The sequence below is a fragment of the Lutra lutra genome, chromosome 2 (assembly GCF_902655055.1).
Source record: "Lutra lutra chromosome 2, mLutLut1.2, whole genome shotgun sequence".
NCBI lineage: Eukaryota > Metazoa > Chordata > Mammalia > Carnivora > Mustelidae > Lutra > Lutra lutra.
The window spans coordinates 26876102-26894150 of NC_062279.1; the positions used below are offsets into that span (position 1 = coordinate 26876102).

General features: G+C 41.2%; 1 protein-coding gene across 5 annotated transcripts; it reads right to left on the reverse strand.

The window, feature by feature from the left end:
* Nucleotides 1-8819: 8819 nt before the first annotated feature.
* Nucleotides 8820-17636, reverse strand: TRIML1 (tripartite motif family like 1). Of its 5 annotated transcripts, none has more exons than XM_047719768.1 (8): nt 17614-17636; nt 16603-16670; nt 15448-15781; nt 15109-15204; nt 13647-13877; nt 12380-12402; nt 12091-12188; nt 8820-10091 (listed from the first exon to the last, which is right to left on the reverse strand). In XM_047719768.1, exons 2-8 carry the CDS (start codon nt 16635-16637, stop codon nt 9541-9543), a joined length of 1368 nt encoding a protein of 455 aa, XP_047575724.1. In that variant the 5' UTR covers nt 16638-16670; nt 17614-17636; the 3' UTR covers nt 8820-9540. The 5 variants fall into 5 exon arrangements, with proteins under 5 accessions (XP_047575724.1, XP_047575723.1, XP_047575725.1 ...); XM_047719767.1 differs by having other exon boundaries at nt 17588-17631; XM_047719769.1 differs by lacking the exon at nt 15448-15781 and having other exon boundaries at nt 17614-17625.
* Between the last annotated feature and the right edge of the window lie 413 nt (nt 17637-18049).

Below are 18049 nucleotides of genomic sequence, written 5' to 3' on the forward strand. Positions count from 1 at the left end.
TACATTAGCCAAGAGCTATCTTATTAGAGATAAAATATATATGCATAAAAAATATCTCCAGCAGTTCTTTTTGTCTGACCTCATAAATACACTAAATCAGTTTCAAAGCAATGGCTCAGGGTATCTGAGTGGGCTTATTAATCTAAGCACTATGCTGTGATGATTAACCATGGTTATAGAAAACCAGGGTACAGTCCCCAGAAAGCCAAGCTTTCAGGAAAAGGATAAGGATCTGAACCCAAACACAGAACCAAGATATTCTCCATAAAGTGAAAGGTAAAGATGAGAAGAAGTATATAAAATGGAATCTGATTCCAGGAGCACAACGCTAAAGCCCTCTTAAGCAGATCTCGTGTCTTCCACAGCTTGCTCTTTTTATCTTATTTATTTCTTTATTTACCTGGTGGACAGGAAAGCAAAGTGTATTGAGTGAAGTCAGAGTACAAGGATCCCAAGGAAGGAGGGTATCCCAGGGGGTTGCCCCGGCTTGCTCTTTCTAAAGACTTACACTTAACCTCTTCCCTGTAGGGGAAGATAATGAGAAAAAAACAAATCAGATTATTTGTCCAACTCCTGAAGAGTTAATAAGTATAGCTTTGTACATTTAGTATATGAAGGGTTTTTGGTTTTTTGTTTTTGTTTTTGTTTTTTTGTTTTTTTCTGCAACTAAGATAATGGTTAAAAATTGCAGACTTGGAGCTAGCCCACCTGAGAAAAAGGAAAGCAAATTTCATGAATGGCCTTGTAATGGATTTGTATTTTAAAAAAGATTCCGGAGATTTTCAAGAGCAGCAAAGAGAGGTAGTAAGAATTTGGAAATAGAGGGACAATTGAGAAAAGGTTGCCCTATGATGATAAATGAATTTAGGGAAGTAAAAAATACATTTAAGGAAAAATAATTCCCAGTGAAGAATTTGTAGACAAGAAGCCTAGAAGCCAAGTCAGTTTTGGAAGGTTTTAGAGGCCACAAAACCAGAAAAGGTGCACTACCTTAATCTTTGGAGTTACTTTTGTTAAAAGCCAATATCCTAAGCTTTAGTTCCTGAGGGCAACAACTTAGTCTTGGCTGCTAAATTTCCTACTGGGGAAAGCAACCTTACTTTGATGGTCTTGGTGGGTCTCAAGATTTCTATCTGCTGTATCAACCTATCCAAAACTGATTTTATCTGTTCTCCTTAACGCTTTTGTGTTAATATGGGTACTCTAAGAAACAGACACCAAAGGGAATTAAATGCACAGGGATTTTATGAAGGCAAATGCTGATGAGGTCAATAATGTGCAGATAATTGTCCAACCAATAGGTCTCTATAGGGAGAAGACCTGCTGTAATGTTTGTATATTACTTGTTGTAATTACTCCCACTGTAGCCTATTTCAGGCTATCAACATGGTGTCCCTGAGCCCCAAGTTAAGAAGAGATACACACAATCTTCTTGAGCTGGTCCCAGCCCAGTGGGATCCAGTATACCCTTTTATAAGTGAAACAGGTGCTAAGGCTGCACCCCAAAGTGAAGGAGAGAGGGAAAGAATGTTGGATGGGAATTTGGATGACTGCTTAGGCCAGCCAAAGTTTGGCCATCAGAGCAAATTCTATCTGTCCCAGGAATGAGTCTGCGTTAGTATCCCTTCTGCTCTGGGTCAAGAGAAGCCTGCAGGAAGCAGGGTTCATGCTCAGACGCTCTGATGGATTTCAAAACTCAGCAGCTGGGCCCTTCGTCAATGATACTCCAGTAATTAGAGGTCTTCCACATGCATTCTCATGGCCGCCGTAGCTTTCAGACTTCTCTCTCCCACTGAAATGTGTTTCCTATTTGAATGCTCTTACCTCATAAAGGCTAACCAAGGGAGCAATGAATTTGATAAAAGTTGACTAAAAGCATGTAAGGAAGAGCAAGTCAGTCCCATCAATTAAAAAAAAAAAACTGATGTCCAAAATAAGATGAAAATTCATGAATGGAAGTCAATCAAAGTAAAAAGTAGTAAATAAGGCAAATGCTGAATAAAATAAGACAAATATAACTTCCAGGGAAAGAGTACTTTGTGAAAGACTCTTGAAACAAAGCAACATACACATGGGCACTTACATTTCAATTTAGAATAACAAGCTGTCATTTAAATTTCTAAATTAAATTAGTTACAGAATCATATGGTAGATATGATTTTAAAGTAATGATTCTACTGTGTGGACATGTCAAATACTACTTTGATTTAGTTAAAGGAATGCACCCACACTTTTTTTGTTGTTGTTTTGGTTTGGTTTTTTTAGATAATAGAGAGCTTTAAAGTAAAGTCCAACAGAACCCTGTTCCTCCCCTCTCGTATTCAAGTCCTGGTCTCTGGCATTGTTGTGATGGACATTTTGATGCGTCTCCCAGATCCTCCAGCAAAGAAGGCCTTGCTGTCCTTGTTGCTGAGAGGACCATGGGCAGAGAGAGTGCAGCTGTGAGCCCCTTAAAGAAATGTCTCAGTGGCAGAGAGCCACCTCACTCAAGGGCACCTCACATCGATGGCACATCAATACAGCCTGGGCCAACTCGATCGGGTTTTAGATAACTCTAGTCTAAAAGGCATTTGAGCTCCAGAGCTCCTCCTGTGCTCAGCCAAGGCAGTCTGTCGCTGGGCTTCTATCTCAGCTGGACTTCTCCCTCTCCATATTCCTGCTTCCTTCTCCTCCACTGAGAAGTCCTTGGTCAAACTCAGAGAAGCAGAGAGGAGGATGCCGGTTGCACCAGCTTGGAGAAAGACAGATGGGGAGTTGCTAATCAGCAAGTATAAATCTTCAGTTATACAAGATGGTTAAATTCTAGAGGTCTGCTGTCCAATATCATGCTTATGTTTAACAACCCTATGTCGCACACTTAAAAATCTATAAGGCATAGATCTCATGTTGTGTTCTTACCATAGTAAAAATAAAAGGAAAAGAGAAAAGAAAATAAAGAACAGGGAAATAGGGCTATTTCACAGGATACTTTAATGAAAACCTGTAGTTTAACCACTTGGAAAATATAAATCAAGTTTCAAGGAAAGAATGAAGAAAGGAAGGAGTGAGGGAAGGAAGAAGGAAGATTCTTGAACTCCAGAGCATTCCCTAAGCAAATGAAGAATGTGCATGCTAAACTCCTGACTTACGATAAGAAGCAGCCACTTTTTTAAAGTTTTTACCAAAGTACAATTTACATACAGAAATTAGACTTATAAATTTCCAGCTCAATATATTTTCACAAACTGAACACAAGATGTAATCAGATAAGCAGAGACTATTTCCAGCACCTCAAAAGAGACAACACATTTCACAGTAACGCTTTAAAATGTCTAATAAACTTTTAACTGAGTGTAACAGTTTTTTAGATGGATGCAAAGAGAAGACAGAAAGGAGCAATCTTACATTATTTCCTAAGATAGTGCCCAGAGCTCAAACAGAGGGAAAAAGAGATTTAGACTTTAAATGCAAAGCTTAGAGTATTGTATGTAGTATAATATTGTCCTCAATATTTATATGGCTTAAAACTGAGCTGCGAGTGATGCTCATTAATAGAAAAGGGCTAGTTATAAAATAAATAGGATGTATGTAAAAGCAGCATGAGTCCATCCTGGTGAGCCTCGGGAGGGTCTCTGACTTCTGCAGGGAAGCAGGTATGCGTTGGGGCAATGTCACCAGCGGCCATCTGGCCCCACTCTGTGCCTTCTGCAGCAATTCTTCCTCACCTTTTACCGCCCCAACTGCAGAAAGAGAGTCCAAGAAACCCCTGAGGAGATTCTCTTCTCAAAGCAGATTTACAGAGCCCGTTCTTTATTTCCCAGAAACTGGAGAATTGGAAGATGAGAATCAAGGGAAGGTAGAGCGGCAACATGAAGGGAAGGGTACGATTTGAAATGGAGCAGAGAAGAGACTCTGAAGAGAAACTAAGCTCCCTCCAGACTCTCTCTTTACCACACCCCCCTCACCACACATCACACACACATAGTACACACACTACATTCCATACACACCACATACCACAGACACACACATAGCACACTACACACACACCACACACACACCAAACCACATGCCACAGACACCTCTAATCTCCTGGAGCGCCATTGAGCGAGGTGAAGCGAGTGACGAAGGTTGTGTCCCGCTTCCCCAGTGAAGTGCTTTAAGGGCTGGCAGAGCTCATGATTAGCAAAGTTCTTACCAGGTCTACAGAGACCAAAGAAAAGGGTGTGAGACGGCCAAGGAATGAAAATGAGATTACGACCATAAAGTAGGTTTTATTTTTACTTATTTCCTGGTTATTATATTAATTGACTTTTAAGTCCACAGCTAGTTAACATGTAGTGTGAGATTAGTTTCGGGTGTACAACATAGGGATGCGACACTTCCGTACAACACCCAGTGCTCATCATGACAAGTGCACTCCTGAATCCCCATCACCTATTTAACCCATCCCCACACCCTCCTCCCCTCTGGGGACCATCAGTCTACTGTTTCTTGATTTGTCTCTCTCTTGTTTCCTCTTTGCTCGTTTGTTTCTTGAAGTCCACAAATGGGTTTTCAAAATCATATGGTGTTTGTCTTCCTCTGACTCACTTTGCTTAGCATTATATTGTCTAGCTCCATTCATGTCCTTGCAAATGGCAAGATTTCACTCTTTTTTATGGGTGAACAATATTCCGTTGTATATATAGACCACTTCTTCTTTATCCACTCATTAACTGGTGGGCATTTGGGCTGCTTCCATAATTTGGCTGTTACAGATAATACTGCTATAAACATAGGGGTGCATGTATCCCTTTGAATTAGTGTTCTTACATCCTTTGGGTAAATCTCTAGCGGTGTGATTGCTGGATCCTAGGCAGTTCTATTTTCATAATTTTAATATTAATTTACTTTAAAATTAGGTAAATGTGAAGGTCAAAAGGACGTCCATAAAAGATAAGAAAACAATGCATAGAGGTTTTCTTTTCCTTCAATTGAATTTTATGTTAAAACTTTTCCCTCTAAAATAGGACACCTATTTGGAAACATTTCAACAATCTTTGTGCCAATGTTTTCTATATTCCACACAAGGTTTCTGTGGCTCTTCTGGCCCCTTTCTAATAAATTGCAAAATGGAGTCTCTAAGGGGAAAGGGAAGGTAGGGGAAGGGAACTAAAAAAAATTCATCAGGCACCATGGATTAATTGCTTTTCTGTGTTTTCCCATAATCATCACAATACATACCTATTTTCCACATTTTTGAGAAGAGAAAATGAAGGCTCAGAAAGTTAAAAGAATTTGTCAAAGTGGAAACAGTTACCTTTCAATGAAGTTTAGTGTTCCAGCTAAGGGCTATTTATTTCAAAGCCCTGGCACTACTGCCCAATTCCTCCCAGGATGGTTTTTTTTGAAATAAATGCAGTGCTTCTGGCAAGACCATAGGGCAAGGGGAAACATGTTCTCTCACTTGTCTAAAAACTGTGTGTCTGCATCTTCAGTGTGGAAATGCCAGTGAGTAAAAGCTTTCAGACTACCTGCAGTGCACATAAAACTTTTGTAGAGGAATATATAAGCTGGAAACATGCCCCCAAGATCCACAGGCAGCTTTCCTGCCTGCAGGAGACATATTGGTGAATAATTAGAGATACACGCAGAGGTTTATGTACGTGTGCATTCATCACAGTGTCATTTATAATAGCTACCAATGGAGAACAATCTAAATGTCCCACAGTAGGGGAATAATTCAATAAATTAGGGACACTCATGTAATGAAATATTACTGACATTAAAAATCATATTTTCTGAGACAATTACATTTAATGCACAATCCTATATTATTCCCCGATACTGGAAAACTTAAAAAAAAAAAAAAAAAACCAACCAGCTACAAAGAACATTAAAGGGCTAATTGGAAAATACTTAATATGGATAATTTACCAAGCAATATCATTTGTTGAATGTTGAATGTAAAAATAAATGTAATTTAACAAAATGGGTTAATTCTTAGAAAATACATGCTTTTATATTTGGGACAAAAAGTCATATTTTGAAGATATACAAGAAGCTCAAAATATAAAATTGATAATTTTCATGTTGCTTAAAATACATATGTGTAGAAAAAAATAGACACGCATTGTAATGTAAGCATTCGTAATCTCTGTGTAGTAAGGCCATTTGCAAGTTTTAAAATTTTATCCTTTGTGCATCTTATCATTCTTGAATTTTCCTACTGGGGCCTACTATTAATCTGTTCCCACACTCTTAGGGTATATGCACAGGGAGAAATTCAAGAGTAGAGAAAGGTTGATTGGGCACACTGCTGACTTCTATCACTAAGAGGGCCTTGTAAAGTAATCCAAAGTAAGATGAGGTGTCAAAGTAAGTACTAGAAGCATAATAGGTCTAAGTTACATTGTTGGGCAAGGGGTAATTAGGGGAGGAGTGTAGATAAAGACCTCATTTGAAGAGTTAATAGGGTTTTATTAGTTAATTCAATTTTGGGGGCAAAAGAGGTATAATATTTTATTTTTATTGTTATTTTTTTTTACTAGGCTCCATTCCCAGTGTGGCACCCAACATGGGGATTCAACTCATGACCCTGAGATCAAGACCTGAGCTGAGATCAAGAGTCAGTCCCTTGACTGACTGAGCCACGCCGGTACCCCATAATATTTTATTTTTAAGGTACTCTAGGATAAGCAAAGACAATTAAAAAAAAAAAATGAAAAAATCAAATTGCAGTCCTGTGTGGGAGACAACTCTTGATGTCCTCTGCCCTCAGGAGTTGACATACCCTGTCTCCTCTAGTCAATAGGTAAAGAGGGAAATGGCCAGGATTCTGGATTCCATTTTGTAATGGGTACTACAAGAGGCTACTTGTGACTTGCTATCTCCTGGGGATATCTTCCCTGAAGGAAGGGATAGAAGACAGATTTGGGAGGCAGAGAAGGCGTTAATAGGAGGGAAAGGGGATAGCTTGAGTAATGGTGGCAGGTCCCATGTGGGACATTATTCGTATTTGAGAAAATGTCTTTGTCAAATGCTCAAAGACAGGGGCAGAAAGAGGAGGCCCTGGAAAAATGCAAGGGGGTGAGTTTGCCCTCAAGGGGGTGCAACTCTCAGTTGTTCATTCCAGCTGCTCTCCCTCCCACCCCCCCACCACCACATCTGCTTGGCTTAGAGTTTATGTTGCGAAGCCTTGGGTGAAAATTTTCTTGCCACTTTTTCATGGTGGCTTATGCAAACTCAGCAGGGTAAAAAATAGTATAGATTCAGGGGCACCTGGGTGGCTCAGTGGGTTAAAGCCTCTGCCTTCAGCTCAGGTCATGATCCCAGGGTCCTGGGATCGAGCCCCGCATCAGGCTCTCTGTTCATCAGGGAGCTGCTTCCTCCTCTCTCTCTCTGCCTGCCTCTCTGCCTATCAAATAAATAAATAAAATCTTTTTAAAAAAGTAGTATAGATTCAGTGGCAGGCCCATACAGACAATGCTGTCCATGGGATGACTTTGCCAGAGGAAAAAAAAATAGGCTGGTTTTCTTGATAACATCAACCCCTTTAGGACAAAGGAAAAAAAAAAAAAAAAGAGCTATCACCTCAGTTACACCACACAATTCAATATATGTATGTTTAATTTAATTATAATGCACACTAAGTTACAATGTCTGAACTTTCTATTCATTTATTAAAATTTTTTTTAAAGATTTTATTTATTTGATAGACAGAGGTTACAAGTAGGCAGAGAGGCAGGCAGAGAGAGAGGAAGCGAAGCAGGCTCCCTGCCGAGCAGAGAGGGGCTCGATCCCAGGACCCTGGGATCACGACCTGAGCCGAAGGCAGAGGCTTTAACCCACTGAGCCACCCAGGCGCCCCTCATTTATTAAAATTTTTAAAAATCAATGTTTTGGGGTTTTTTGTAATTGAGAAAGATATAGTCCAAATATATTTGGTGTTTGCCGTTCATGATTTGTTTCTTAGCTTTTTGAGGTGATAAATCAAGAGTAAAATTTAATAAAATAAAATTTTTAAAATGGGGGAACAGCTACAAGTTGTTCCAGGAAAGCATGATTGGCTCCCTCTACAGTTCTCCGATTCCAAATATATGTGATGTCAGGGGGGAAATGCAAACAGTGAATACAGAGAACAAAAGAGGGCATGATTTGGGATCCAAAGTCTAGTTCAGATCTGCTCCCCTGCCTGTGAGGGCACAAGATGAACATGCATAAGTTTGAAAGAGAAAGCAGATCTAGATTAATGAGAAGAGTGAATACCAATCCTAAAATAAAGCCGGTTAGCTAGCCTCCCCCGCTTACTTACTTCCCTCCCTGCTATTTTTATGCTCATTAACAGATTCAATTATCAATCTTCCCCAGCTTAGTCTCTCATCTAAAGACCAAAATCTGTGATAAACATTTTTCTTAACAATCTTGCAGTTGTGGGTGGGTTAAATCCCATCAGTTTTCTGGTCTGAGACTGAAAACATGAACAGTGAGTTCTGTGAGTTGGAAGAGGCAGTAAGGGCTCTGTGATGGGTGCCATTCTGCAAGGTAAGCATGAAGAAAAAGTTAAAAGAAACAAACAAACCTACAGAGAAAAAAACAAACAAACAAACAACAAAAAAACCTCTACAGGGGCAGAGCCCTAAGAATGGGGCACATAAGGGCAGACCTCCAGCAGAAGGTTATCTGAGAGCAGCCGAAAGAAGATCTGCTCACAAAACTTCACAAACCCTAGCGTGTTGGAATGGAGAGTAGACTTATTTCCCCTTGCAGTGATTAAAAGCCTTCTGCTTGTAGCAAGTAGCAAAAGCACAGAAAATAACCTTATAAAAAATTCAGTGAAGTCATTTGGCACCCACAGCCTTGATACATTTATTGAAAAGAGACTTTGCTCTGTGATCTTTGAACATATTCACAGAAGGTTCCAGCCTCTTGTGGGTATGGAGACATGAATAATATGATATCCACGCCTATATTTGCAGCATTCTGAAGACATAAGTCTTCCTGAGTGCAGATATTCCAGGCCTCATGGGATGGAAAGAAAGGCAACTTTTTAGTGGAGGTTGGGTCATGAGTCCCTCTCATCAACCCTGAAAAGAAGACCCTTGCATCTGTTCCCCCCTCCCAACCCAGCCCCAGAGGAGTTAGGATTGCCCCAGCACGCAGAGCTCTACACATAGAACAAAGACACATTCAAATAGCAGAGTTCTTTAGAGTCAAATAAATAAATACACTCATAAACATGACATATATTTATAAAACTGGCCCGACAGTGGGGTCAGGGATAATGAGGGCGAGTTCTATCTCTACAATTTTAGTGACCAGCATATATGTGGGGCAGTCTAAATAATGAATTTGGTTAAAGACAGGATATGATCGGCCTTCTATGGTGTTGAAAGTTGGTTGTCCAATTTGGCTGTCGATTGTGGCTCAAGTTAATGGAAACTCTTCGGTGGGGTGGGGGGATGGGGCTTTCCTTTCAGATCACCTGATGTTAATAGTACCATTGCATTAATCATCTTAATTAATAATCATCTGTTGGTCTTAGACCTCATCCGTAGTGAAAGCTCCGGGGTATCTTCCTCAGACATAACTGTTCAGTGAGCAGATGGTAAGAGGGCCTGTGTTCGTCCCCTCATTTGGGAGGCAAGGGGAGAAGATAGGCCTGAGAGCCTCCTGGAAAGAGGCCGGAGGAAAGCTGTAGATAAGGGACTCATCTGTCACATTGTAGAACGCTATATGTCCAGACTCATAGTCTAAGAAAACACCAACTTTATGCACAGGCTCTCTGACATGTTGACCTTTTAAAGGTGATGAGACCCAAAGACTATAATCATCTCCAATTTTTAAGCCTATAAGTGAGAAGAGGTCCCCCGGTGGCTTTGGTAGATTGCCCTTTCTGCTCACTGAGTCCTTGCAGATGCCTACTTCCCACTCAGTCTTGTTGCCCACTTCCACTTCCCAGTAATGTCTCCCACAGGTGAAGATCTGAGCGCCCAGCACCGTAGCTGACTGGTCAAATCGTTCTGGATTGTCTGGTAAGTGCTGTCGGACTCCTCCGTGCCTCACGCTCTTCAGATCCTCAGACAGGACAAGATAGGCATTGGCTGTGGCTGGATCCAGAGTTATATCCGCTGCAAGAGGAGAAAAGAGTGAATCCTCCCTTCTGTTCTTAAAGACCCTTCTATACATGTGGAATTTATTTATTTTTTTTTAAATATAACTTCAGTTTTTTTTTTTTAAGATTTTATTTATTTATTTGACAGAGAGAAATCACAAGTAGGCAGAGAGGCAGGCAGAGAGAGAGGAGGAAGCAGGCTCCCTGCTGAGCAGAAAGCCTGATGTGGGGCTCGAACCCAGGACCTGGGATCATGACCTGAGCCGAAGGCAGCAGCTTAACCCACTGAGCCACCCAGGCGCCCCTACATGTGGAATTTAAATTAAATTCTTAGTTTCCAATCCTACTTTTAAAATATGTATAATTGAGGTGAGTGTGGTAAAGAGTTTTGTTTTGCTCAGAGCAGAATCTCTGGACCCTTCTCACACTATTTCACAAACACCAAGTGTAAATTCCTCAAAAGACACAGATGTAAGTCATGAGGATGGTGACATTTAGCATGTCTGAGAGGGAAGAGAGGAGTCTCTGATATAATGGAGTGGAAGTTGTTCTGTTCAGAGCACAGGTTTAAAACTCAGAGCTATTTATCCACACGGGGCACACTCTGTCATTTGTAGTCACTTGAGCCAAGGTTGGCTGTGGTTCTCCACCTGAAGGGGGAGACAGAGACAGGGGCACTTCTGCTCTGAACGTCTGCTTACCTGCCAAGAGTTTTCTGTACACTATCTCACTTAATCATGCCATTTCCACCCACCCCCATCTTTATAAAAGTGGAAACTGAAGCTCACAGAGGTTAGGAAACTTGACCAAGATTACAAAATCACTGAGTGTTTGCACAGCAGTTTCCAGTCGGCAGGTTTCATTATGTCAGGCTTCAACGCAGCTCCTATGAGTTAGTGAGACCCTCCCTGCCCAAGACCAGTCGGTAAGTACATCTTGAACCAGTGAGAGACTCCCCTCTCCTATCTTCTGAGAGGAGGTCACAGAAGAGGCTTCCAACCATCACTGATCCCCCGAAACAAGACTAAGTGCCCCTACCACACAATTTCATACTCTTACTTATAGATCAAATCCTAATCATCACTCATTATTTGAGATGAACATCTGTCTCCTCAATTCCACTGGAAGTTCTATAAAAGCAAAGGCAAGCCTGTTACTCATCACTGTGAGAAAACTTAGAACTGAAGAGCATGGAGTGGGGCATATAGTACTCACTTATCAAATTTCTATTGATTCCAAAGTCCATCAGACCTTCCCCTGAAGGCCAGATTGTTTTACCTCTGAAGGTAAAAGTTGAAAACTAAGGCTAACCTCTCTTGGTCTTAGCCAGCCTAAATATCTAGAGCATTCTAAAAGAATAGTTTGAGGGACACCTGGGTGGCATAGTCAGCTAAGCGTCTGACTCTTGTTTTAGGCTCAGGTCATGAGCTCAAGGGTCTTGAGATCAAGCCCCGAGTCTGGCTCTGCACTGGGCCTGGACGGGGCTTGAGATTCTCTCTCTCCCTCTGCCCCCCTCCACCTCACTTCTGTCTCTCTCTGTCTCTCTCTCAAATAAATAAACCTTTAAATTTTTTTTTTTATATATAAAAGGATTGTTTGAATGTTGCCTCATGAGAACTTTCAAGTTTAAGTAGCTTTTATGCTGACAAGAACAGGGGTAGAAATGCACAAACCCCTGAGGAGTTGTGTGTGTATAGGCAAGGGGAAGAAATGGACAAAACAGAACCATAAAAACAAACAAAGGAAGTGCCAGGACTTCTTAGACAGAAAACAAAGGCAGATGAGACATCAATCAAGTGTGCTTCTGTCTGCTCCAGAACAGAGAGGGTCTGTGGCCCCAGCCCTCCCTGATGTTTCGTGCTGACTCAGGGTGCCTTTGTGAGAGAGCCTGGCACACAGATGGTGAACAGTCTATGTCAGAGGAAACTGCCTTAAAGCTCGATTTTGCATGCCTTAGTACACCCTGAAGTTAACTCTGCAAATCCCTGGAGGTTTGGCAAATCAGACTGACTTACTGCTGAATTTTTTTAGCATCTCCCTCATTCCAGTGATGCGGCAGAGAGTCAGTTCCGTGGTGGTGGCCTCTGGACACTGAAGCAAGAGTGGCTCAGTCCTGCAAGAGGGCAGAGACCGTCACTCTGTGTCCCCTCCTCGGACCGCGTGACCTGCTCCAACATGAGGGTTACACTTGTTTTGCCCCAACAGCTGGACACTCTCATCCCCACTCTCACAACCTGATCTCCACAGCAGTGCAGCCCTATAACTTATACCCCTGTGTCCACTGGACACGGAATGCACACCTACCTTTCCAGGGTGCCTTTCACATCCTAAGGGAATAAAAGAAAGAGGGTTAATATCTGTGCACCTCGGTCTCTAGCAAAGCCAGAATCCAGAGACAGAACTTAGTCCTTGGTAATCTCACAGAAGCCACTTTCCATGGCTTTAGAACACCCTGAGTGGGCGAGCATGTGGTAGGAAAACATCCCCAGCTTCTTCCCGGGGTGGGGGGCAGGGGTCTCCTATGAACAGGGGATCGTTTTCACAATGACTAGACTACTTTGTCCTTTTCTTTCCTTGTACCGTCACTTTGTCAAGAGAACCTGATGCTGATGTAGGAACCCAGGGAGTCTCCTGTTGCCTCAGGGAGTCAACGATGGGCAAAAGCAAGGGGCCCTCTGAGCGCTGAGGCTAAGCATGCATGCAGGTGGAGTGGGTTGCTGGAAAATCACCAGCGAGTCTAGGAAGGAGAACTACAGCTGCAGCCGGGTCCCACAGCTCGTGTTTACAGAGGCCCCAGAGAATAAAGCAGGAGCCCCGGAAGGCGGCCGAGCAAAGATGGTGAAGAATCCGGGCTCCATACCAAATACCTCATTTCGATCACTGATTACCTATCTGACGGGCAAATTTCCTAACTGCCGTGGGTCTGAATTATTAAAGGAGGGCCGCTATAAACCCACATCGTAGACAACAATCACCTGTAGTGCATATAACAATAATTAACTTCATCAGGTCTTTGTGACGATGGAATTTACTGTGCCAGCAGCACCTAGGAAATGTTCATTAAACTTAAAATAATGGATGAAGCTGAAGTTGCAGACAAGCAAGCAGAGCAGAAATTGGACTCTTCATCAGGCTTGGTTTGGATAGGTATTCCACTGTTTTGTTTTTGTTTTTTTTCTCTTTCTCCTCAAGACTTAATTTATACTATAGAATATTAATTCTCAGGGCACCTGGCTGGCTAAGTCATTAAGTGACTGCCTTCAGTTCAGGTCATGATCCTGGGGGTCCTGGGATCGAGCCCTGCATCCGGCTCCCTGCTCAGCGGGAAGCCTGCTTCTCCCTCTCCCACTCCCCCAGCTTGTGTTCCCTCTCTCGCTGTCTCTCCCCTCTCTCTGTCAAATAAATAAATAAATCTTAAAAAAGAATATATTAATTCACAAGGAGAACTGTTTTGGGGCCAGAACTGAGTTTCTCAGGTAAATAAAGAAAAACTTATTTTGCATGGCTTGTAAAATTATGGGTTACTACACACTGTTGTGGTTATTCCATTGATTTTTCCCAACATTCTTACCTCAAAAGATTCTATGATGGAGTTCAGACATGTGGACTCTATCTGTTCAATCATTTTGCTCAGGCTTCTTATTTGTTGGGCCAGCTTGATTTCGTTGTCCCTTAGTTTCTTCATGTTCTCTCTTTCCTCCTTTTCCAGTAACTGGAGCTGCAGCTGCTCCTCCTCCTTCAAAAACTGGTGCATTTTTGCATATTCTGACACAACAACCTGTTTACAGGCTTTTGTCTCTTCCTGCCGTCAACACACACACACACACACACACACAGGGATGATATAATAAAGTTAGCAGCAGAAATGCCTATGTAGGGGCGCCTGGGTGGCTCAGTGGGTTAAGCCGCTGCCTTCGGCTCAGGTCATGATCTCAGGGTCCTGGGATCGAGTCCCGCATCGGGCTCTCTGCTCAGCAAGAAGCCTGTTTCCCTCTCTCTCTCTCTCTGCCTGCCTCTCTGTCTACTTGTGATCTCTCTCTGTCAAATAAATAAATAAAATCTTTAAAAAAAAAAAAAAAAAAAGAAATGCCTATGTAGATTTTCAATCCTTACAAAGTCCTAGAGTTCTGCTGTGACAAGTTTTGAAGACTGACACGCAACATATATTAAGTATTAAGTAATTAAGTAACACATAAGTTTTAAGTAATGGGGTAGATAGCATGATATTTTAGAAAGTATATACATATACAGTAGTAAACAAAACCAAAATTCCTATTCCCAGAAGGCTGTCATTCTAGTGTGGAAAGAAACAAAAATGAACTATGACAGGTGGTGATCCATACCACGGTAAAAAAATAAAATAAAATAAAGGACAAAAATACAAAAAAAGCATGTGTTTGCTTATTTACTAAATATCCAATGAAAGTAGACATTGGATCACATCCTAGAAATAGAGATGCACATCACAAACACTCCCATTTAAGAACTCGTTGTATTGGGAGAATAAGATACACACACATATTTTTTAAGTATTTAAACAGTTAGGCCTTTGTTAGACACCTCAACTTCAAATCTGTCACTAAGTCAAGCATTTGTTCAGGTGTATTAATCCAACCTATTATTTGGCCTTTATATCCCTTTGTCTTTATTTTTTTTTTTATTTGCACTCTCCTTTTTCCCAAAAGCATTTGAGATATTCCTTTTCTATGGATTTTCATCCTATGTTGTCTATAACTTATAATTTTAAATAATTATAATCAGAGCCATAATAGAGGTAGCCATCAAGTTGTATGGATGGACCAAGAAGGAAAAAATAAATAAATAAGCAGGCCTAGGGATGGGGGAATTGTTTGAACTGAGTCTTGGGATTCCCAGGTGGACAAGCAGAGGCAGACAGCCCAAACTAAGGACATTGCATACTGTAGGACTGTGATTAGAAAATTGTGTCTTTTTCCCCTGGTATTTCACTAAGTATCCCTCCAGTCTCCCTCATAGAATCATCTACAAAACCCAAAAGTAAGACAGATACTGACCTTGCACAGTATTACTCTCTCCTTCTCATGGGTTAATACAACCTGAGTTTCCTTTCTCTTTTTATGCAAAAGATTTAGGATTTCCTGGAGTTTCTCCTGCAATAGAAACAAATTCTCTGTGGCAAGTGAGCAGAGCACCAACTTGTGAGGAAGCCTCGAGGACCAGTGAACACAAGATGAGCGGGATCTAACACAAAGGGTGAGGCAGGATCCACACCAAGTTTGTGGTCTGGTGCCTGGAGACCAGCACCTGTAATCGTCACCAATAGAGAATATTATGGGAATAAATGATGGAACAGGATTTGTATTCTGAGATTTATACTGAGCAGCCAATCTTACTTTGTGACGCTCCTCAGCCTCACTCAAGGGATGCGATCTGTTTATTCCATGACACTGAGTTGAGAAAATGTTTACACCCTGCCCATCCTCAGAGAACACCTTAGTGCCTGCCAGCATTCTCGCATAGATGTCTTGTTCACCCTCACTCTGCAGCACTTGGGATCGGAGCTGCTTGCCGATGCCAGCCAGCCTCCCCAAACGCTCATTGGGCTGGAAGTGTGGGCTCTCCAAGGACCTCCAGCATTCAGGACAGGATAAAGGAGTGTTGTGTTCCTCCCAGCTCCTCAGGAGACACACTAGACAAAAACTGTGCCCACACTCAGTAGTCACGGGGCTAGTGAAATAGTCCAAGCAGATGAAACAGGTCAGTTCTTCCCTCAGATTCTCCATCAGATCTGCTGTAGACATTTTCTCCAATAAAGACATCAAGGCAAGGGCACGCCTCTATTCCAGCATTAGAAAAGTCCTCCCTGGCGTTCTATTGTTTTAAATAACAGGTGGGTGATCAGTTGTTACGCTGTTGATATAAGAAACTCTTACTCTCCTCTGTGCCTGATTTCACCAGTTGGCACATACTGTCCCAACACAAAGCCAATTATGACTTAATGTGGAACCCTTGTACACTGGGTTCATAATCAACCCCAAACTTTCAAGGAATATTTCACTGTGCAAGCTATATGCTGGATACTGAGGGTACTTGCTCTGAACAAAGTTCTGCTTTCAAGAGTGGGCTACAGTGTGTGTATGTGTGTGTATAAATATATAGCACCAGGAAAACATTTAGGTACATTGATTTTAGGCTGGAAGGTTAGGTAATTTGGTGTAAGCCAGTACAGAGATTTAAGTTACGATGAACTCTAATAATATCTAAATTGGAAATATGGTCCAAATCTTTTAGAAAACTCCACTAATAGAATCTAGTTGAGCAACTGAAGGCAGAAAACTGTAACATATATTCCTCCTCTCATTAGGCCCTTTTTATGTGCTTGACCAAAGCCTAAAATCTTTTTGCTCCTTAATCAGGTACTGTGTACTTTAATTTTATTCAACCTAACAAAATGAGAATGGATTCATTGAAATATTCCCAAACTTTAAATGTACAAAGGATTACCAGAGTTATATTTATTGCTCTGTCCTACAGACCATGATACTCACCTCTCCACCACCATAAGCAGCATGTAAAACATCATTCTTGTTGGGAGTTACTTCAAGAGTCCACAACACTGTGGAGTGGATGGAAAAAAAATTGTACTATAGTGTAAATATAATTTTGTTCACTTATTTTCACTCTTTGAAACTAGGCCTTCTTAAACCCCCTATCAATTCTTACTGAAAAGAAATCCAATGCTCACATATTTTTAGACCTGGGGGAAAAATGTATAGTATAGAGACTGTATACAATGACCACTGAGATTATGAGTGCCTTAACCTATACATTTGCATTGCCATATGGATCTGAGGCAGTACTTGTCCATGGCCTACCACTGCTCACTGTCTGCCAGAAAGTGCAAAACTCAAAAGCTCTTCCTTGAAGTCTAGCCCATTTCACCCTCCCACTAAGTTCCTCATACCTTATTTCTGTTTTTAGCCTGTCATACTCCAGCACTGACAACCATCCATGGGTCTCCATCACCCATACTTTTTCGTTGATTTCCTTCTGACTTTCATGGTTCCCGCTGATTCTTCTTTCCCTCTTATCTCCAACAGGATGTTGGATGTTTTCATACCTTGAACTTTTGTAAAAAGAAGTTTTCTGGACTGAAATGTTTTTTTTCCATGTTCCTTTCTCTTAGTCAAAACTCATCTTTCTGAAGTTATCAATCCCAATGTTTTAATCATATGTCCTTTGTGTAGCATTTGTAAATTACTGAGATGAGAATTTACAAAAACAACAACAGCAAAATGCAGCGGAGTTATACTAATTTAGATAGAAAGAGAGGTAGCCCCAGTTTGGGGTCATTAAGCCTCTACTCCTTAGACTCCGTCTAGCCTAGTAACTGAGGTACAGCTTCACAATATTGATTGGGAGTTAGTCTTAAGTAAGGGTCTTGCAAAAAACAAACAAACAAACAAAACCAAAAAACCTGTAACAACACTAACCACCTTCACTGGAAAAAAGGATTTATGAACTACCACCTACATTCAGTGTGTTATTCCCACACAAACCTAGAAGGAGACTTTAACACTGGCCAGGATCATTAGAATGAACCTTACAATAGAAATACGAGGCATCACAGATCCTATATTCCAATTTGGAATGAGGAAACTGGGATGTTCTAAGTTCAGGTCACACTGATCTGTTCCATCCCATGTCCCTCTGTCAAGCAAACTCTTTTCATAAACTCCTTAACACAATGAGCGTACCTTACTCATCAGTAACTAGAAGAATTCTTTGCATATAGCAAGGGCTCAAATTCTTTGTAAATAAGTTGTAAATGAAAAAAACTATAGGGACCATATTTTTATAGAATCACAGTCTTTTATCTAGCTGGAAACCAAGAATTATATAGTCCAACTACTTTCTATAGATAGTGAAGAAAATTGAGATAAATTAAGTTGGTCCCCTGACTACTTGCTTACTACATGAATCAAGTCAGGACTA